The sequence below is a fragment of the Parasteatoda tepidariorum genome, chromosome 4 (genome assembly GCF_043381705.1).
Source record: "Parasteatoda tepidariorum isolate YZ-2023 chromosome 4, CAS_Ptep_4.0, whole genome shotgun sequence".
Lineage (NCBI taxonomy): Eukaryota > Metazoa > Arthropoda > Arachnida > Araneae > Theridiidae > Parasteatoda > Parasteatoda tepidariorum.
In genome coordinates this window covers 71,344,866-71,367,564 of record NC_092207.1, presented here as the reverse complement: position 1 = coordinate 71,367,564, position 22,699 = coordinate 71,344,866, and the positions used below count along the sequence as shown (strand labels likewise).

The 22,699-nt window shown below is 26.7% G+C and overlaps 1 protein-coding gene across 3 annotated transcripts in view; it reads left to right on the top strand.

Moving 5' to 3' along the window:
* Positions 1-18,294, top strand: part of LOC107446101 (oxysterol-binding protein-related protein 11) — a 36,926-nt gene extending 18,632 nt beyond the window's left edge. For all 3 annotated transcript variants that reach the window (XM_043044992.2, XM_043044994.2, XM_043044993.2), the window contains exons 11-21: positions 93-133; positions 1,192-1,316; positions 2,421-2,506; positions 2,593-2,674; positions 3,760-3,916; positions 4,091-4,201; positions 4,286-4,446; positions 6,035-6,148; positions 6,263-6,424; positions 9,196-9,261; positions 11,518-18,294. In XM_043044992.2, coding sequence (XP_042900926.1) covers positions 93-133; positions 1,192-1,316; positions 2,421-2,506; positions 2,593-2,674; positions 3,760-3,916; positions 4,091-4,201; positions 4,286-4,446; positions 6,035-6,148; positions 6,263-6,424; positions 9,196-9,261; positions 11,518-11,568 — 1,156 coding nt within the window. In that variant the 3' untranslated portion in view covers positions 11,569-18,294. The remainder of the gene's footprint in view (positions 1-92; positions 134-1,191; positions 1,317-2,420; positions 2,507-2,592; positions 2,675-3,759; positions 3,917-4,090; positions 4,202-4,285; positions 4,447-6,034; positions 6,149-6,262; positions 6,425-9,195; positions 9,262-11,517) is intronic.
* Positions 18,295-22,699: the final 4,405 nt, after the last annotated feature.

The window sequence follows — 22,699 nt, the reverse complement described above, 5'->3', positions numbered from 1 at the left end:
ATAAAAATATCAATCTGAAATAGATTCATATAAGTTGTGACAATATTTTTAATTTGAACAAAATGACTCTTATTAGATTTTATTTCATTTAGTACAACTTCTCAAAGGTCAAGAGAGCCATCTGTAAATATTGGTAAGTTATTTTGTATTCACATTATAATCCTATGTCACATCATAATCACAATAACACTTACTACTAAACATTAATTTTTAAACTTACACTTTACAGTATTTTAAATTTTGGTATTGATTATTCTTTTTATAGGTCACAAATAAATATGCTAACTAAATCAACCCTAAGATTCCATTTATATTAATTATCAAGCATCTTAGGGTTTTCTAATTCTTTCGTTGAATCATCCATTAATTTTTCATTTAACTGAATAAAGTAAATTACCTTTAAAAATCGGTGCCTGATTTAGAAACATAGGGGACTGTAAAAATAGAACGCTCGGGAGCCCTCTTGTCAAAATTTACACATTGTTTACATACAAAATGCTTTTTAACTATTCAAAACATAAGGAAATTATAATATGTCAATAAATTTGAGGTTATATTTATTTCAATTTTTGTTAACTCGCCGTTCTAATAAGCAATTCTAGGAAGAGTACTATTTTAACATTTATGGGGTCTTTGAAATTGTGGGGGACTTATAGCTGGTGCTCTCCGGTCTTATAATCCGACTCTTTAACATTAACAAAGTGGAAATAATTTTATAAAAGTGAACAGAATATATTAATAAAAAATATATATTGTTCTCACAAAAATTACTTAAAACAGTTTGAAACAAAATAGTAACTTCACAAAAAAAAATCTCTGCACTTAATTACCAAAACAATAACTGTAATTGAAAGTCTAGAGGTAATATAATGTTAATTATTTTTTCTTTCCTTTTTTCCAAATTGTTCTGGAAAATATTTTGAACGTTTTTCTTTGCCTCATTGAATCATTTTTTTGATAAGCAAACATTTATAATTTCTTCCTTTTATACTTTTTACCATTTGTTGCAGAACACACTCAAACTTTTAATCTGGCTGCTACTGTATGTAGAATTTTAAATGACTTTTTCTTTGAATTAAAAACTATAAAATTACAATTCTCATTTAATTTTAAAAATTGTTTTGAATTCCATGAAACTTATTTTGCAACAATAATTCATGATACTAAAAGTTAAATATTTACTACCTATAGATCCTAGTGGAGAAGTATCTGACAACGATGAAACAGAGGAGAAAGATGTGTCTGTTGAAGGTGATAGGCATTCTATTATAATGAATCTGATGTCCCAGTGGAAGCTTGGTACAGATTTAACTAGGGTTAGGATACTGTTATTGATATAAAAACGCTTTTTATGTATGCAAAGCACCTGAGCTAGATATAGTTATCATTTGATGAATACTGAATCACTGTTGTAATTTATCAATATCCATTTATCTCTATTGTAGATTGTAACTGCTTAAAGTTTATTTGTTACATAGCTTGCGCTTCGATTGATTACCAGAAGTTTGTTTAGGATGCAATGGCAAAGTCTGTACTAAAAAATTTGTTTTTCATCATCCACTCCAAAACCACGTTTTCTGTAACTATCTTAATATGTCCTAAACAATTTAGTCTCACATATTAGTTAAAGTATTGTTAAATGTGGATCCCTTTCTTTTTAATACATTTAATCAAAAACTAATTCAATTAAAAGCTAGCTTTTTCAGTTAGCTTTTTCTAACCTTAAAATGTCCAAATTTTGAATAAGGTTAGGAGGATCTCTCCCTTTTGATTGGAATACATATTTAACTTATTCTTGTTTGGAGATTATCTTTTAAGGAGGTGAGATTATTTTTTTAATTGTGATTCTACGGATTTCTTGAGTTAGGGGAGTAATAGAATAAAAAAAATCTCTGCATCTGTTTTTTTTTTTATTTTTTTTTTTTTTAATATTTTTAGAAAATAGTTAATTTTACTTGAATTCAAATTAGTTGAATTATAGGCATATTGTGTAAATTTATGATTTTTATTTAATTTTGTACCTAATCTTGTAACTCGCCCACTAATTAAATATGGTTCAGAAAGCTGCATAACAATATCCTAAGGGCTATATTACCTTTTTCACTTGGCTCACCAACCCCAATGATTCCTCTGCAATCATTTTATTGAGTATAAACAGTTTATTGCATCAAAACTAAAAATTATTCAATTAAAAGTTTTAAAAAAAAAATTTTATTATATTAACGCAGATTTGAATTTTTAGATTAAGCTCCCGATTCTATTGAGATTTATACTAAGTTTTATTAGAAATAATGTAATGATCTATAAGATTATACTCAATGCTAAGTTTTTATATATTATTTTTCTTAAATCCTTATATATCCTCAATCACTGATTGTCAAACTTTGTTGTTATACTTAACTTTCTTTTCCTTTTTTTAGGTTGCTCTTCCATCATTTGTATTAGAGCCCAGATCACTTTTAGAATTTTTTGCAGATTTCTTTCGGCATCCAGAACTCTTAGTTAAGTAAGTTTGTCTTTCTTTATCTTGATTTTTATATTTAGGTCAGATGAATTTAGGTACAATTTTGAGGATTTTTGCTCAATTTTTAGAATATCAGAAGCATTAACGCCTGCCTCCAGAATGCTATGTGTTGTTCAATGGTATTTGACATCATTTCATGCCTGTAGAGAGGTAATCTAATATTTAACTGCTATTAAATTTATAGCTAGAGACAAATTTTCTCTACATACTTGCTTTGTATACTCAGCAATATAAATTTATGTAATAAGTATACAATAGTTGAAATTACTTTTTTTATTTCAAAACATGTTATTTACTGTATAATATTAATTATAAAAAACGTGAATATATCATTTTACTTTATTGAAACTTCTTGTTTAAGCAATAATCCTATTATTTAGGCGATTATTTTTATCTCTATGAATTTTTATTTATAATTTTAAAAAACAAAACTATATTTTATTTTGTTACACTATTTATCTATTTTATTTTTCCTACATGCTTGTTTTATTGTAAAATATTATTTTTATTTATTTATTATGATAAAAAAAATTTAAAATCATAATTAGTTATCCTAATTATATTTCTAAGTAAAGAATAACACAACTTTTGACAAGATTTTAGCTTGATTTTTTTTTGTTTTGATAGCTTTTTTTAAGCAATTTTAATACTACTTTTCAATAAATTTGATTGGTTCATTATTTTATATTATATATTATTATATATTTTTGTATAAAGAATCACATATTTTTTGCGAAGATTTATGCTCACCATTAAAAAACATTCTTTAAGCCTTTCTTACTTTTGGAAATTTAGATCAATAAAATAATCAATAATTTTATTGTCAATTCTTTCAGACTACAACTATTATCAATTAACTAATTATGATTTAAAAAATTTCAATTCATAATTAGTTAACCTAAGCATATTTCTAAGTAAGGAATAACACAACTTTGGCCAAGATTTTAGCTTGACTTTTTTGTGTTTCGATTGCTTTATCAAATATTTTAATGCTACTTTTCAATATATTTAATTGGTTCTTTATTTTATATTATATCTTTTATCTATTTTATGCTTGTTTTATTATAAAATTTTGTTTTGATTATTATTATAAAGATTTTTTTAATGTCAATAATTTGAGCTGAGAATTTTTCCGATTAAGAAATCACATATTTTTTACAAACATTTGTATTCAACATTAAACGGTATTTTTTTTTGAAGATTAATAAAATAATTTTTATTTCCAATGCTTTCAGGCTACAGCTACTAAAAAACCATATAATCCAATACTTGGCGAAGTGTTTCGCTGTTCATGGAATTTACATGAAAACAGTGACAGTACTGTAGAAGATAGTCTTGAAAAACTGTACAAAGTTACATATGTTGCTGAGCAGGTCTCTCATCATCCACCTGGTATGCATTATTGTTAGATAATACATACGCCTATGATACATTACATTTTATGAAAACCTAATTACTATGATTGAATACCCATAAATATTTATGTTTAAAAATTAGTAAATGCAATCCTTGTTGCAAATATATATGTATTTCAGTCATAAGATAATATATTGAATTCTTTTTTAGTTTCTGCCTTTTATGTAGAATGTGAAAAGAAGAAAATTGCTTTAAGCTCATCTATTAGTTTAAAATCTAATTTTTTAACTTCATGTGTTGCAGTTAACTTCATAGGAGAAGGTATTTATTGCACCCTATTTTCATTGTGCTTCTTATCTTTGTTCTCTTTTGTTTACGAAAATAGTAATACGCTTTTTATTTTAGTTTCTCTTCATCTTTTAACATATGGAGAAACATATGTTTTCACATTTCCTAGTGCCTACTTACGCTGTATGCTTACAGTGCCTTGGATAGAGTTAGGAGGGCGAATATCTGTATCTTGTGCTGCTACAGATTATAATGCATCAATTACTTTTCAAATGAAGGTAAAAATACTATCTAGCTTAACTGTGGATAAATTTGGTGAACCAATTTTTTACTCTTCATATATATCACCAATTACTTTTACCTTATCTCTTTTGATATTTGTGTTGTTGTTTTAATATTTTTGCCCTATCGACCACAGCGCTGACATAAAATATCCTCGGTGGTATTGTTGATCCTCAGTGATCATGGGTTAGAACATTCAAAAAGTCTTCCACGAAGGCTAGTTTGTCACAATGTTTGATCCGAGTGTTCCCTTTTCTTCTGAGTTGGGAATTACAAAACCGATCCAATTTGTAAACTCAGAATTGGGTTGGTTGTTCAACACAAAGTGTAAAATTAAATATTTTTCCTCTAGAAAAATTTGAGATCTAAAAATTTAAGTTCACTGTGCAGAATTGCATTCTGTGTAAATAAAAAAAAAATCTGATTAATAATTTTGTTATTTAGCCATACATCCCCTGACTTTTTATTTAAAATTTCTGCATTTTTAATGTTTATAGCTTGAAAATTATGAATCCATTATCTTTCTACAAAAGTTATGCACCTTCTTATACCCTTTAATGTTATAAGTAATTTCCCCAACAAATAAATTTTAATTATTTGAATTTGAAAATAAAATAAAATGTAGATTTTTTTTAGGTCTAAAGATGTGAAGAGAAAATGAAAATAAATATGTGTACGCAAAACTGTGTCTTATAGAGTTAAAAGGTTTGATTGTTTTTATAGGGTTAAATATTTAATGAATAAAAGAATGATATTTATTTATTTTACAGACCATTTGAATTTCATTACATATCTTACAAATTTTTATTGAAACGTATGTCTGTTTTACTCAATTGCATAGGTGATTACTGTTGTTAAATATTCATATGTTATGATAAATGTTTACGATAAATGTTTTTGAATTTCTGACCTCCAAAATATAGAGGGGGCGGCATTGCAATCTGAAAAATAAAGTCCCGATAGTTCAATTTTTTTTCGACATCTATTAAGTAAAATAATAAATAATGGTTATTTTTTGCATGAAATTATCTTTAAAAAAATTAATTTTATAATTATGTGCAAAAAAAATTTTAAATTCTATTAAAGCGTTCTTGAGACATAATGAAGTACGTAAAAAGTAAAATTAACAGTAAGAGGTCCAAACTTTGGAGCACCCTCCTGACCAAACTATTGGGATCAGGATTTCCAGATTAGGGCTACCCCCTATATTTGGATGGTTAGAAATCGGAATCTTCGAAAAAAATGGTGTGCTTATTCAAAGAAAGTACATTTTCGTGTCTGATTTTGTAACTTAAAATATCTTCTGCCCTTATTAATTAGCATATTTGAGGCCACAGCCTCGAACCATTAGTTTTGAGTTCTAGAATGTGAAGATCCGATCATTAGATCAAAAGTTATTCAGGGTGGTTCTTTTTTTGCGCACTGTACATACATTTTTCTACCCTTTCTATAATTGGTTTATACAAGAAAAAAAATTTATAATTCTTTATCAATTTTTTTTAATATTTATAGTTTTTGTTCAACACTTATACATTTTACTGCTCTTATCAGTTATCTAAGTATTAAACAAGCTTGTCATTTCAGCCTCAACAATCAGGTATTCCTCATAAAGTTACTGGTGAAATAAAACAAGCAGAAGAGCTTGTTTACAGAATATCTGGTGAATGGAACAATATTTTAAACTTTACTTCAGTTGATGTAAGATCATTATTTTGTTATAAGAATTTTCCTTCATAAATGTTTTATTCAAGTATGATTTAGTATTTTTGTTTATATTGAAAATGAAATTTGTTTTTACTTTACAAATGTTAGAATGTATCTGAAACTCTGGATGTTCAAGATCTAAAAAGATGCCACAAGCATGTGCGACCACTTGATCAACAAGATACATTTGAATCTAGGAGATTATGGCAAAATGTAACCAAGGCCATTCTAGAAGAAAATTTTGAAATTGCCACGACTGAGAAATTGAAGGTAATTTCATTATAGTATTCTTATTAAAAAGTGGTACTGTATGTAAAATTCCACATGACTGTATTCTTAGTTGTTTACATTAATACTTTTGATAATTACAGCATTTTGATAAATAACAAGTTTTTACTTAGATTAATTGTTCTGTCGTAACTTTCTGTTTCAATGAAAACCTTTTAAACTGCATTCTTGCAAAGTTTTGACTGTCACAAGTGTATAACAGGGATGAAAGACTTCTGAGAAAAAGTTTTCTCCTGATTTTTAAAATTTCCGACAATGTTCCAAAAGCGTAATTTTTTGAGGGTACCAATATGAGGAAAAAGCCACCCGAATGGTAGCTGTACTTGAAACGACCCTTTTTGCCTGCGGTAGCGTCTAGAGGAAGAAATATTGTCAGGAGAAAATGGGTGGAGCTTGAGCAGGTGCACCGTTGACTTGACAACCATGACTTCCATTGTAGAACAAAAAGTTTGAGGTTCTTGGTTGTTGAGTTCTAAGCAGTTTTGTTTCGGCTGCCAATATTTAACCCAGGGTTTTTCCTCCTGGGTGCGACGCATATTGAATTTTCACATCCGTCCATTATAGTTCTCCCGCCTCCGCTAGTTCTTATTTTGGGCCTTTGCTGTGTTTGTCTGTGCACACATTTGTTTTTCGTTTACTTGTATTCTTTTCACGTGATGCATCTTAAGATGAATGTATTTTAATGCTGGTTGATAGACAAACACAAAGTGGGTACGATCAATGCTGCTGAAAAAAATTAATTCAAGTTTGGTTAAATTAAACAGTCAAAGTGACTAAAATTGTTAGTAGCTATTTATCAGAAGATATTGAGGTGAAAGTTGATGACTGTTTTAATTTAAAATGATGATTATTAATCCTCATATATTGCTTAATTTTCTTTAATGTAGTAGTGGTCAAAGACATTTAAAATTATATTTTTGAAAATTTCACAGCAGCGAAGTTATGTTTTTATATGTCTTATTGATATCACAGCATTACATACATCCCTACCTCCCAATTTCTATGTTGTAAAAGTTCAGCTTTTTTTTCTTGCTTTTTTTGTCCACTTTCATGCCTGGTATTATTTAACTCAAGAAATTATATTATTTTATTTATTTATTTATTTATTTTTTTGACTGAAGCCATACAGATTTTCTTATTGTGTTGTGTGACTGAAGAATTTTGCATTTCAAGATTTTTTCTCCTGAGTAAATAAAGCAGGAACCTAAATATATCTTATGATATTTTGTTTTTGTAATATCTCTATTATATTATATCTCTATTCAAAAAATCAATGAAAAGATCGATTATCTTAACTGTACCCAGAAATTTAAAATCGATCTACATTCAGAAATTCTAGCCAAAAAATTTATTAAAAAAGAAAATAAATTATTCGGGAATAAGAAAAAATTAGACCAAACAATTATGTTTGAAAAATTTTATGTATAGACATCCACATCACTCAACTATGGCCAAGCACCATGTTTAGGGCTCTATCTTTTAATGGCCAAGATAGGAATGCCACATAATGTTGACCCTGGTCACATGACATGGACACCGCCAGAGCTGGCACCCCTCTCTCTGAACTTCCACACCACAACCAATCAGAGGATTCTCAGCCACAACAGATTTAACATGCACCTTGCTACATATACTCGTCGATTTTTTTGTCGTCTGGCATTATTGAACTTACTAACCAAACTTTCCAACCAACAATGAGAGCAACACTTTAACCAACTTGTGCCATCAGAGCCCTTATTATGTACAAGCACTGGAATCACAGTAATTTTGGTCATTTATGTCATTATTTACATGAGACTTAAAATCATTATTTTTATACCATAAATTGATAAGAAACGTGCTATAGCTGTAATAACAAAATGTATTTTGAGTCCAGTTACTCAAAAATTTCACATTTTACGGATATTTAACTTAGCATTAAAGTTGAAATATTACTATCCCTAAACTTTTATTTTTAAATGACATTTATCAATAATTATGAGGTTTCTGAATTGTATTTATGAAGTTTCAACAACAAAATTCACCCTTCCAATGGAGGATGTATTAAGTTAAGTTATTAAAGTTAACACTGCTAATTTCAAACAAAATTAGCACATTTGAAGCATTTACAGCACATGTTTCATATCATATGTACTCTGTTATTCTTTTTTATTTTTTGTTTATGCTATTTTAATGATTAGCATAAAATTTCTTCGTTTGTGTAGCTAAAAAATAGCATTTTAATTACAATAATTAAATTCAAAGCTAAAATATAAATTAGCTGCAGTTGGTAGAAAAATGCATTTTTCTTGAATATATTATATTTCGTATTTGTAAATATTGTTTACTGGTTTCAGATTTATGGAAAATGAATGAAGTTACACATATGTAATTTTTTCTGAACGTGAAATATTTTATAATGATGAATTATTAAATTTATATTCCTTTATTAAAATTAATGATTTAAAAATGTATTTTTTGGAATATGATGAAGTTACATGTTAATAATAGAAAGAAAAAAAGTGTGAATTGTCTATTTAAGTAAATTTTTAACATTTAAATATTTATCCATGTTTTGAATCATTATTAAACTTTATTTTTTTTAAAAATATCTATCCTATATTTAATTAAATTGTGAATAAATAATTTAGATCTGTTTTAAAATAATTTGTCTCACAAATAAACATATGTCAAAGGTTTAAAAGGTAGATATACAAAACTATTTATTTTCATATTATTTGCTATAAAAATTTCAAACTATTTTATTTTCCTAGCTTGAGGAACTACAAAGAGAAGAAGAAAGAAATTTTTTATCCTCTGACACTGAGTATAGTGGGAAGGTAAACTACTTCATTTTATTTTTCAAATAATTGATATTGTGACTTAAATTTGTAAACTATGATTCTTTAAAACTACTCTTGTTAAAACACAATTTTTTTCATCGTATGATATTTTATCAGTTTTAAAGGTAATCAATGTTTAAAATTAGGATCTATCAATATACTATATAACTGATTATAATTCAAACTCAACTATTTAGATTCTTAAGGTTATGGTCTTTGATACCAATTACCATAAAAAATTGAACTGCAAAAATAATTGATAAATTATGAAGTTTATTTGTTTAAATTATCATAAAAATGTAAACTATCCTGAAAAAAAATGATATGTTTAAATCATTTTAGCATTAATTATGATTTTAAAAAAATTTACATTTAAATTTTTATTCTTTCAAATTTAAATTTTTATTATTTCAAATTTAAATTTTTATTATTCCAAATTTAAATTTTTAATATTTATTATTTCAAATTTAAATTTTTATTATTTATTATTTCAAATTTAAATTTTTATTCTTTTTAATATTATTACGAAGAATACTATACTATAACCTCCAAGATCCTATTTACGGTTCATTAAAATGATTGTTTCTTGGCTAACATTGAATTTTAATTTGTCAGAAACAGACTTAACATTAATTTAAATAGACTTTATTATGAATATTGATTTTAAAAAAAATGTAAATACAGTCAAACACCGCTATAGTGAACACGGTTTATAGTGAACTCCCGGATATAGTGAACGGAATGTTCGCTCCCGTGCCTTGCTATACACGGATAATGTTATTTTTTGTGGATATAGTGAACCAAAAAAGTGAGGAAGTTGGATATAATGAACTTTTTTCTGTCTTCGACTGATTTTTAAAAAAAATTTTAATAATTTTGAACTTTCTACTTCAAAATAAATACATATACCGATTTTCAAAGCCATCTGTAGAGGAGAATGTAGCGATAAGCATTTCTTCTTGTTTGCTTCTTTTATCTCACTTTCTCATACTTAAACAAACCAAGCAGATGTTTCCAACCCAGGCAGCCGATACACCTGTAAGGTGTCAGTGGGATCAATATGCATTTTCTGTCAGAGGGAATGAGTAATTATTCATTATTGGTCAAAGGGTTGGACACTAATATGTGTTGATAAGGACCTCATTTCAACTCCTTTTTGCTCTCAGTTCAGTTAAAAAAAATTTTGCAAACAAGTCAATCAAATTTAACTATGGCGAGCAGTAAGCGTAAAACGTTCTCCATTGATGATAAAATGGGCATAATCAGAAAAATTGAAAATGGATGCAATCAAGCTGATATTTGCAGAAAACTATCCATATCTGCAGTTTGTAACATATGGAAAAATAGGCAATTAATAATTTCTACTCACGAAGAAAATTTAGATGGCAGAAAAAAGTTGTGAAAAGCAGATCACAAGGATGTTGAATAAGCATTATTGAAGGTTCACCAATCGAAGAAGCCGCAATCTTCCTGTATCTGCACAAATGTCGATGAATTTGCTAAGCGATATAGTGGGGTTTGACTGTATTAAGTTAAAACTATCATTGAAAAATATAAATTAGTTAGATAAAGCTGATTTATTTTTTCCTTTCATCATTTTAAAATGCAGTATACTCCCGATGCCTCAAACTTTGATATCTTGAAATTTTTCGTAAAAATCACTATGTAAAATTATTTTTAGCTAATTATTTTTTGTTTAATGTTTTTGTTTAGTTATTTTTGTCGTACTTTTAAAAATAAAATTATCATTTTTGTATTTAGACTTATAGTCAAGTATGATTGCATACATATTTAATAGTAGTTATTCTTATGTTTCATGACTCTACTTTCTAGAGTAATATTTTAGAATATATTTTTTCTACTTTTTAGAACATATTTAGTTCTAAACTTGTTAGTTCGAAAACTCGCTATCTCGACATTTTTTTAGCGTCCCTTCAAATTTGAAATATCGAGAATATGCTGTATAAAAATTTTTTATATGTTTTAACATTATAAATTTTTTACTCTGGTTCCATCTACAGTCAAACCTCTGTTTAACAAAGTTGCTAAATTCGGATAATAAGTTCGTTATATGGAAAATTCGTTAAATAGAAAATCGCCCTTTAAAATGCTTAAACAACGCAAAACAGGTTTTGAATTTCCAAAACGTTCTTGTTTCCTCAAAAAAATTCGCAAAATGGAAGTTCGTTAAATAGAAGTCCGACTGTATATTGTTATTTTGTTCTGCTTTTAAAATGTTCATGATCATTTCAGTTATTCCATAAAGAAAATGAGACATGGAAATACAAGTATCCCTTATCTTAGCCTTATTTGTTCATTATACAAAGAAAAAAAAACTCTTCTGAGCCTGAAAAGGAGCTTATTCCACTCTCTAGTCCTTCTGCTAAAGTAACAGGTTGGATACTATAATTCAAACATGATTTTGAACCCCTTCTTTGATATTATGCTCACATTCATTGTTGTTGACAGTCTTATTATCATTAATGTATGAAATTATTTTGTTTCATCATTACCGAGTTTTACACCTCATTTATTGTTTTTATATTTTATACCACTGAACTATACTACTTGCTAATCACATTTAGAGCTGATAAAATTTTCAGATATTTTTTTCTCATTGTTTTTTGTGCTTAATAAACTTTAGATGATGTAGTAATATTCAGAAGCGCAATATCTTTTAAAAAGATGGAAAATAAAAATAAAAGGGTCATTTTATCAGATTAAGAGCTTGATAATTTTTACCAGCTTCTATGAAATTTTTTTTCCAACCTCTAAAGCAATAAAAACCTGTGATTTCTGGTTTTGAATTAGTCATTTAAAACTGCCCATTTGTCAGATTTTTGATTTTTTTAAGATTTAGTTTTGCAATTTAAACTGATGAAAACTGATTTGGATAATTCTTCCAATGTAATTTGCACAAAAACAAGGATATTTATCAAAAATTTATAGCCAGGCGAATGTATACTCTTTAACTACCTTTCAAAAAAACTGTATTGGTATAATTTTGTCAGAAAAAATAAACAGAAAATCTAAATTTCTGCACACTTTATATCTCAAGTTGATTCGGTGGCGACTTTGCATTTTTCATGCATCAAAAGGTGCTTCCGAATAAAGTAAATATCCACTATCAGTTTATTTGTGAGAAATAACTAAAATGGGTTATAAGCATATTTATAATTTTAGCTGCTCGCGTTTACCCCTTTGACAATTGAATTCAGTCAAGGAGAGAAAACCCAGCTAGCTAACTTCATCTAACATGGCTCCCACGGGTAAGAGAGAACAGGAAAAACCTAGAATTGTCAAAAAAGTTCATTTTTAACTCTAAAAAGCAGGGGAAGTTGAAATTTTTTGCAAAAAGACCTGAAAAAATCTTATTACCTACCAAAAAATAACCAGTCTTAAAATTGTCAGTTACAGTAATCAGTTATTGAGATTCGAGTTAAATTATTCTAGCATCCATTACAATTATTTGTTGTAAAAATTCCACATTATAGTGAAACTTTTTCATGTTTTCATCCTCATTCAACATTTTTTTCTCACAAACTCTAATATTTGATATTATAAATAAAAGAAATCAAAGTTTCCTGATGAAAAGCTGTGTGATATAGATAAAATATGGTATGGATTTCCATTGAAATTTACTTGCATTGAATATTGTACCTAGAAAAGTCAGAGAATTTTTTTCTGAAATTGAGTGGGAACTCTGTCTGATCTTAAAAAACTTCCTCTTTGTTGCAGGCATGTTTTTGAGAACAAAATTAAAATGAATGCTCTAGTTTCTCTAATTTTACACATAAATACTAAGACATCACTGCTAAAAGGTCTTCAAAAAAGCTTAACTATTTTTGTTTAACTTTTTTTTAACTTACTTAGCTGAGAAATTCCATTACTATCCTATTTTCTTCTCGTAAGAATGAAAAGTTATGCTCTAATATGATTATCACTTAGTACAGTTCAGTTCTTAGTAACATTGTAATTGGCAGCTATGAAACAGTGAGCCATTTTGTAGCAATATTTTACTTAATCTAAGAATCATCTGCATAATCATTAAAATAAAAACAATGAGCATGTTATTTTTCTGCATTAAGTGGTTAAAAAGTTGCATGACTAAATTTAACAATGACATAAAAAAAAGCTTTTGAATTTAATTGAAGGAACTGTTGAATATAATTTAAACTGTGCCTTTTATTTTAATTGAAAAATTATAATTGAAGTATTTAAAGTGAATTAAAATTCTGTTAAAAGTACTTATTTAAATTATTTTCAATAGTGGCCTATGTTTTTTTTAAGCAATTTGAGTTGCTTCATTTGATAAAAACAACTATTTTATAAGAATAGAAAATTTTAAAGTGTAAGTGTAAATTACTTTTAAAAAAAACTTTTTTTTTTTTGGTTCAAATTTAAGAAAAAAATAATAAATCATTATTTCTCAAAAGACTTGATTTCACTTGTGCGGTAAGTAGAAAACCTACAAGAATGTATGTTTTTACATACGCTTTTGAATAATGAAGTTTGCTATAAAGTTTGAAACAAAGTGCATGAAATTTGATCAAAAATAATACATTTTGACTATAATATTAAATATTTTAGAACAATTATATTGCAAAGTGTCTGCGCATCACAATCTACATTCATGTTTAGACATTTGGTTTTAAAACAAGCTTCTTTTTTATAACTAACTATTTAAACCTCTTGACTATAAATAAACCAGTCACTCATAGAGGAGGGAGGGAGAAATTAAAATACCCAGTCTTAATAGCTCACACATTTAAAAAATATAATTTTCTTTCTTTCTTGTTTTTAATTTTTGTGAATTTAATTCAATGATGATTCATGCAAATTTTCTTTATTTGCCTGAAAAATTGTGAAGAGCATATAAAATCACTCTCATTCCACCGCCAACAATGCCCACACCTTCCTAAAAAAATCTCAAGAACTTTTTTTCTCTAAAGAACAAATTAAAATGCAATTGACACCTGTTGTTATAGTACAGCTCTAAAGTTTGGGAGATTTTCTACGTAAAGTTTTCTATATTTCACTATATGAGCAGTGTAATATAAATATTTAATGGATGTTAAAACAACATTGTGTCTGAAATAGCAAATTAAGACTTAATGTATCGGTCCTTATAAAGGTGGGATTGTTGTAATAGGCCATATGCTTAAAGACATAGACTGTATATATGTATATAAATAATTAAAGATTCTACAATGAAAAGTATATTGAATAAATACCGAATGAAAGATGCCAGCATAAAAATGCAAAGTCTAAGGGCGCCAAGCTGCATATGTATAACTAGAATTAAATTTAATTAGTCTTCTATTGTACATATATTTATATTTTGAAACAAAACACTTTATTCATCCAATGAAATTGAAGTTTCTACTACGTATGTATATTTTTTACCACTTAGTGCACAGTAAAAAAAAATTATTATTAAATTGTATTTAATTTATGAATTTAGAATTGCTTATTTTAAATAAATGTATTATAATTTTTATACAACATGAGATTTAGTTAACCAATGATTTTTTGTATAAAACTTGTAATTTTATGACTATTCAATCTTAGTGCAAAATAATTTGTTTATTTTTAGAAGCATTTTTTTTAATTCTATTGATAATTTTCATATCATTTTTTAAGAATTATTAATTATATGACTATTATGTATGACTGAAGTTGCTATTAAATCATTTTTATTTTTATAATTGCAATAAAAACTTTTATGTTTCTTAATATACTACTTTGCTTTCAATGAATTTGTAATTCAGCCATTATGTTACGTGTTCAATGTTCTAGGCTTAAATTTCGCCAAAATTTTTTATTGTGCTATTTCAACTTTGTTAAAACCTATATTTGCCTTTATCACTTACTAATTCAATACTACAGGTGAGCAAAATAAAATGGAAACTTCTTATTTAAACTTAGAACTATTAATTGTTATCTATGCTGTGTAAGCTAAGCTTACAATGTTCCTTGAATCTTATAAACTACTTCATTACTTATTTATTTTCTAGTCTGTTGCTTCTTTTATCTTTAAAACAATTAATAAACACATTTTGTGTTTCAATTGCAATGCTTTCTTTTTTGTGTTTAATTTAATCAAAGTATTTTGAAAAAAAGTAAAATTATGCATTTATAATAACTGCATAGCCAAATATGATGATTTTTAAAAAGATTTGGGGATTATTATTTAAAAGATTATTATATTATTATTTAATGATTATAGTTACTTTTTGTTAACATAATTTATTATGTGAACGTTAGATGAAAATAAGATTAATCCTATTTAAATGCTGTGATGGTCAATTATTTAATCTGTCCAAATATTTTCCTAAATTCTTGGTATCTTGTATATTCTCAGAATTATTTGTTGCGTTTTTATATTTATATTTGCAATATAGATTTTTGAATTATAATTCTGTGGCATGAAATTAATTATTCATTTGTTAAAGGCTATGAATGAAAACTATGACCACTATAAGTTAAAAATATAGAGAAAACGTGAAAAATAATGTAATAAAGATAAATGAAAAGAGAAGAAGAAAAATCATTAAAATAAAGTATTTTTTAAGAAAAAAATTTTTAAGAAAAAATATTATTAAAAAAAAGCCGTAGAACAAAAAAAATGAAAAGAATTAATCTCGTCATCAACACACAAGATTATATCTGCAAAAAGGATATATATATATATGTATAAAGTGCAAAACCATTTTTAAAATTAAATATCTGATGGTAATAAAATAAAATCAACGATGAAATAAATTGCAATAAATGTTTTTTAAAACGTTAAATTTTAAATGATTTTAATCTTTACACTTAAAAATTGTAAACAAATTTAGTTTTCAGATTTGTAAATGTAGAGATTATGGGAATTTTAAAGCTATTAGTTTAGTTTTTATTAATCATCTGTGCATTCAAAAACTCATAACTGTGATATTGTAAAGCTTTCTTAAATTATTAATCAATTCTGTGTTATGAATAGAATAAAAATATAGACTTTTATTTCGCATAATAAAAAGAAAACTATAGCAGCTAAAGTATAAATTAGCTTTTACTGTTTTATTAATATTTCTCCTTTTAAATAAACGCAACCACATTTTTTCTCCCAGGTAATTTTCAATTATGCTCTTCACTATTTAGGTGTATAATGTTAAGGAATTTTTCTCTTATGACTTGAGCTTTTGTTTTAGCTCTATTTAGTTCTATTTGATTGTTATGATTGTGAATGTCAAATTGTTATTTAACTTCCTTAATCTTTTAGTACATATTTGTGGGAATAGAAAATATTAAACGTTCAAAATTACTTTTGCTTGAATTGTTTTATTTTTATCTACAATCTCGCAATAAACTCACTTAGATATAATAACTGTTAATTTGCATAGATTTTTGTTCTAAAGTAAAGAACAAACTTTTTTTTTAAGTGAAATTGGAATTGGCATTCCCAAAAATATTAGATAGTAAAATTGTTATTTTTATTATTAATTGTTAATAAATATTAGCACCTGTAACTTAATTATGAGATTTCAATCTTTAATGTTCTTCTCTTATTTTCTGCTTTGGGGACTAGTTAATGACATGTAGGAAACATTTTTTTACAAGTTTGTTAAGCCAAACATAATCCTGTACAACAAGTATATCAAAATTAGTATTCATTTTTGTTTTCAATTTAATTTTTAAAAAATGTAAATATTTTTCAATTATATTAAAATTTGTTCTACATATAAAATTATTCTTTCTAAAGCCAAAATCAAAATAGTTAGAAAATTCCTAATTCCATTATTTAATATTATTTTAGATAAAATTTCAAATAAAGTGCAATATACTGATAAGCTGCATATTGAAATTATTCACCTGAGTGTTTTGGTTTAAAAAAAAAAAAAAACATGATTTCTGTGTAAGCAATAAGATTTTTCTGTGCATTTGCATTGTTATCTGGTAGAAATTCCGGGAACGTGTGAAGTATCTACATAATAGCAATACTAAGGAACAATTTGATGTAAATATGTAACCTCCGGAACAAATGTTGCTCATGGCTATATTGCTTTAAGCTCTTCAAGTTTAATGAGATTTTATTTATTTTACTTTAATTTATGTATTTGGTATAGTAACCTTCTATAGCAAAAAAGTTAGAAGGTTACTGTACCAAATATAGCATAGCTATATTTGGTATAGTAACCTCCTAACTTAACCTATAGTACCTTCTAACTTTCAATGAAAAAAAAATTTCATCTTTTAAAGCATAACTACAAATGCTTCACCTAATTAAAGAAACTAATTGAATTAATTTTGTGTAATAAAACTACTTACAGAAAATTTAATTGTGACGTAAATAAAACTATCATGTCTTTTCTATAAATAAATTACACTTGAAAGCCTAATAAACACCTGTGTTTATAAGTAATGTTCAGGTATTTTCTTTAAAATCTCAAACTTAAATAAAAGGTATCTTATAATTCTTAGTATAATTTGATTAAAAGCCCAACTCTGGATATTTTATTAATGATTAAACCCATACTATAATTAGACTGGTCTTATTTTGATTCTATATGCTTATTATTTTTTGTTCAAATTAAATGTGATTATTTTTGTATTACTACCCATTGTAATTTCAGTCTCAATCAATGCATGCTTATTTTTAATCACTGTCAATATTTTGAAATACTATCAATTTATCATTTGGTTTTGTAAATGGAGACACTTGCTCAATTCTGCAAATGTATTTGTAAAATAAAAATTTCCATTGTATATAGGCACAAGAAAAAAACTATTTCTATGCATACTTATTAAATTGAAATTTTTAATTTCTTTTTATATATACACAGTCCCTTTGTCTTTCTCTTTAACATTCTCTGTATGATTAGTAAAATGATCACTACATGTTGACTTATACAATGTACAGTATTTGTTTAAAACTATGTATAATGTACATTCAGACATTATTTTTAATACATTTGTCTCAGTAATTGTACTATTAGTAAATTCATTTCTCTGCAAAAAAATTCGAATAAATTATTTAATTAGTTTCAATTTGTATTTATTACTTTAAAATAGATGTTTTTCACATAAGTTTTTGAAAAAAGAACATAATCAGAGGCAAGGGAAACTGGAATGAATTATAAACCTGTAAAGTGTATCTGTACCATTATCCAGCGGTGATTGTATTCCGAGCTTTTCGTATTACTCGTCTGGCTCAAAAAAATATGAGCAGAGCATGTGAGTTTTCCGCAAATATCGCGGACTTCCTCAAATCAAAATCTTATAATGTGAAAATTTTTGTTAAATCCCGTTAACGTGACATATACATACATGTGATTCTTCCTACCAATTCGATTCTTTTATTTTGGTTGGTTTTCACCATTTTAAATATTTGGAACTACGCCAGAAACTGCTTTATCGCGATTCTTATTCATGCGATTTCAATATCAGACATCGATTTTCGTATTTATCTGATTTAAAAATTATGCGTTACGATTCGTATTTTCACGATTTAAAAATCGTACATCGCGATTTTTTATTCACATTATTTAAAAACCTAATATCTCGATTCATAATCATGTGAGTTAAAAATCCAATGCCGCTATTTGTATTCATGAGTTTTTAAAATCCATTATAGCGATTCGTATTCACGCGTTTGTCATATCAATTTCCGTATTTATATGTGATTTAAAAACTAAGCATTGTGCTATTCGTATTAACGCGGTATAAAAATTCAATATTACAATTTGTGTTCTTAAAATCCAGTATCGTGATTCCTGTTAGAAATAATTTTTTTCTTTAATTAGTTACTATAAAGGTGGGATATTTTTCATCAGTAGGTAATTTAATGATAAATGTTTGTTAAAAAGCAATTATGTTAACTATGACACATGTATATTATATAACTTGATATCGATTTTCGTAATTCAATATAAGCCTTATCTCATTCTTCGTGATTTCACTTTTCGCCATATTTCTGTTTAACTATGGAAAGAAATATTCGTATTTGAATATTTCTTATCCTAAGAAGTCGCTTTGCAAAACAGAGGATAATCTAAGTATTAAGTGAATAAAAAGCTTACCAAAAAACAATCAAATGTGACGATTTACTATTGTGTAGTAATGTAAAGATCAATAAAATCGGATTTGCCTAACAAACATATTAATTTTAACTTACATAAAGTTTCGTTTTTTCAAAAGCGTAAATTTTATGATGTTTTAAAACAGTTGAGCCGTGATGACTTGAAGTCTACCTAGTCCCAGATCGATAGGTATGTTGGTTAGGAAGTAAAAGCGGCCTGTGCGCAATGCCGACCGCATTATCAAAATCATGCCGTTGGTCTCAAAATTGTGGAGCCTTAACCTCCCTGACCCACAATGGTCTATTGCGGGAATGCTTTTTTTTTTCTTGAAACAGTTATTATTTTAACCAAGTTTTTCAAAAAATCCTTTTAAAACAAAGCGTTGACTGCTACCCTTTTTTGCTAAAAACTTAACCATCTAAATAAGAAAACACTTATACTAGACGATTTTAACTTTTTTTTATATACATTTCATGTGAAAAAATATAAATGAAGTACTTGAAACAATATAGTGATGATCCGCATTCTATGCAGAGGGAACGGTAGATCTTTAGAAGTTTCCAGAATTTCCACCAAAGAATAGGACAACACACAGAAGCAATCTAATTGCTCCAATGAAAATCATAGTGTTTTCCATCCAAATTGCTGATTTCGGCAGTGCTTCAAACGTGGTTTTATTTATTAGCATTCTAATCTTGCAAAACTTACTAATGATAGTCCCCCAATAAATTTTATAATATCCACTGCTCCACTATCTGAAATCTGTTTTAAATTGTCTAATTTGATCTAAAGCATAACTACCTTTCACAAAAAAGAGGGAAAAAAATTATAAGTAGTTAGTAATAACAACTAGTGCTTGGAAAAACTTTATAAACATGTATTAGATTAAAGATATCGATTAAATTAACGAAGATTAAATAAGTTATTTCTATTAAAATAATAATGCTAATATTCATGTTGAGGATTAATTTTTAAAATAATTATGTCTGATAAAAATATGTTTTTAAATTTCGTTATTTGCCGTTCTGGAATTTTACAATTCCAGAGTTTCGAAAATTCTGGAATTAAGTATTTTTTTTTTTTAAATATGTGTATATTTATAAGAACATTATTCTCATTTTTTTTAGTTTGAAGAAAATTATTAAATGCAGTTTTCTGAATCAAATGATTCAAGATAGTAAAAATTAACGAAGGAGCAAAATTATATTTTATACCTTTGGAAATATATTTTAAGGAATGGGGGGGGGAGCATTTAAATGCAGTGTAGTTAACGTCTATTAATTAGTTTAGTTTAGGAAACAATTCTATTATATCTATGTTCCAAAATTTGTTTTATATACGAACATTATTGTTTTTTATTATTATTATTACTCGAAAAACAAAAACAAAATTTTTTTTTTCTTTTTAATTATTACAAAAACATTTTTCCATGAAAAAATCTTTTTCTACATATTTAAAAGGAAGAGAACAGCTAAGTTTGTTCATTGTGACCTGCTGATCTTCTTCTCTGAAATTTACAACATAACTTTAGGAAAATGCTTCGAAAAACAAAGGACATGTTATTTTTAACATATAACATTTTCAAAGAAATTTTGTTTTTAGTTCTAAAAGAAAATTTAATGAAAGATAATTATATTACAGATGAAATAAATGCTCCAAAATGTGAATTTTGTTTATAAATCAAGCATTTTTTTTTTTTTTTTTTTTTTTATCACTTTAAAAAATGCTAGCAAACGAAGCGTATGTTTTGACAATCAATTAATTTATGCTTTTTTATGAAATAAAGAAAATTAAATGAGAAATTATAACTAGAAATAATGTTTTGAATCATACGAAAAAGAAAATTTTGATTTGTTTAGGTGATTTATTTACTCGTTGCAATGTTTTTGAGATTTTCTCTAAACAAAAAAGTGATGTTAAGCTAATGGAAACTGGTTGTCATAGCGACGAAAAAATGTGTATTTAATTTTGGTTTTACTGTAATACAACTTTTTCGCTCAATTATTTGTTTTGTAAGCATGAAAATAAAAGTAAATATTTAGATTTTACGTTTCGTTCCTAGAATTGTATTGTCATTTTAAACAAAAAGATTAATACTTAATATAAAATTAACAATGATGTCTAAGAATATACAAGTTGCTTTAGGCATCCAACTACAGATGGCAGCACTAGCGGAACAAATCGCTTTTTTGTGTTCGAAATGAAAAAATAATAAACAAACTTTCCCCACAAAGAATAACCGTAATCCGGATCAACAGATGCGATTGTGCTTCTGCGGCCAAGCACAAAAGCTCACGATTTTTATCCTTTTTTTTTTCTTTCTTTTCCTTTCACGATTTTTTCCATTCTTTATTCGCTTCTCATTTGTAGAACTTTCATCCCTCGGCGCAAGCATGCTAGTTATTCAAAAAAAGATCGCAATGTGTGGTTCTACGTTTTTCTTATTTTGAAAACGTTTCTGCGGAATGAATAGATTTTATATAGAATGAATCAGTGGAAAAACTAGATGTTGCATTGAAACGAATGGGCTCCCAGGTGGTTTTGAAGACTTTCGTGTTTCGTGAACTATGAATCGTTTCATTTGAATCGGATGATGTTCAATTCACAATTGACGACAAAATAGTGTACAAGAAAGATTGAAAATTCTCTGGATAATTTTTCGTTTGCAGACATTTTGCAAATTTAACGAAAATTTCATTTTCTAAACAATTTCTACCCCCCCCCTCCTTTTTTGTTGAAGATTTGCTTATTTTTTATGCAATTTATGATAGATCGTACAAAAATTGCTCTGGAAAGGAAATTGAGAAAGAAAATAAAACAATTTTAAATGAATTATAACATTTATTCAAAGCATTCCACTCGCTGCTTTTGAGGCTTTATTTACATAAATAGCAACTATTAAAAATCGTATTTATTATAGCAATGCCTTCTTCGTCATCGTGAGTCTTTACTATCATTTGCATACCTTAAATTATAATAATTTATCATAAATTTTGTAATTTGAAAGTTGTTTTACACAAAGTCAGTGCTTATGAGAGAGGCTTCTCAAAAACTGTCCAACTAACCTCAGAGTAGTGGCCCCTCAGTAGCCAAAATCTTCATTCATATTTTTGGTTATGAAACAAAAACAAAAAATATTTTTGAAATCTCAAAGCGATTATATTTTATAAATAAAATTTAAAAAAAGGAAGTTTAATGATATGTATTGGAGGGATATAATTTATTGGCCCGCCATTTCACAACAAATAAACTACTGGAATTCTCATTTACCATTTTCTAACCTATTTTAGTCATTTCACCCTTTCCAATTTTGATAAAAATTTACCTCGATCTAAGCAAATTAAAACTAAAAACAAGAGCATGTTGAGGATTAA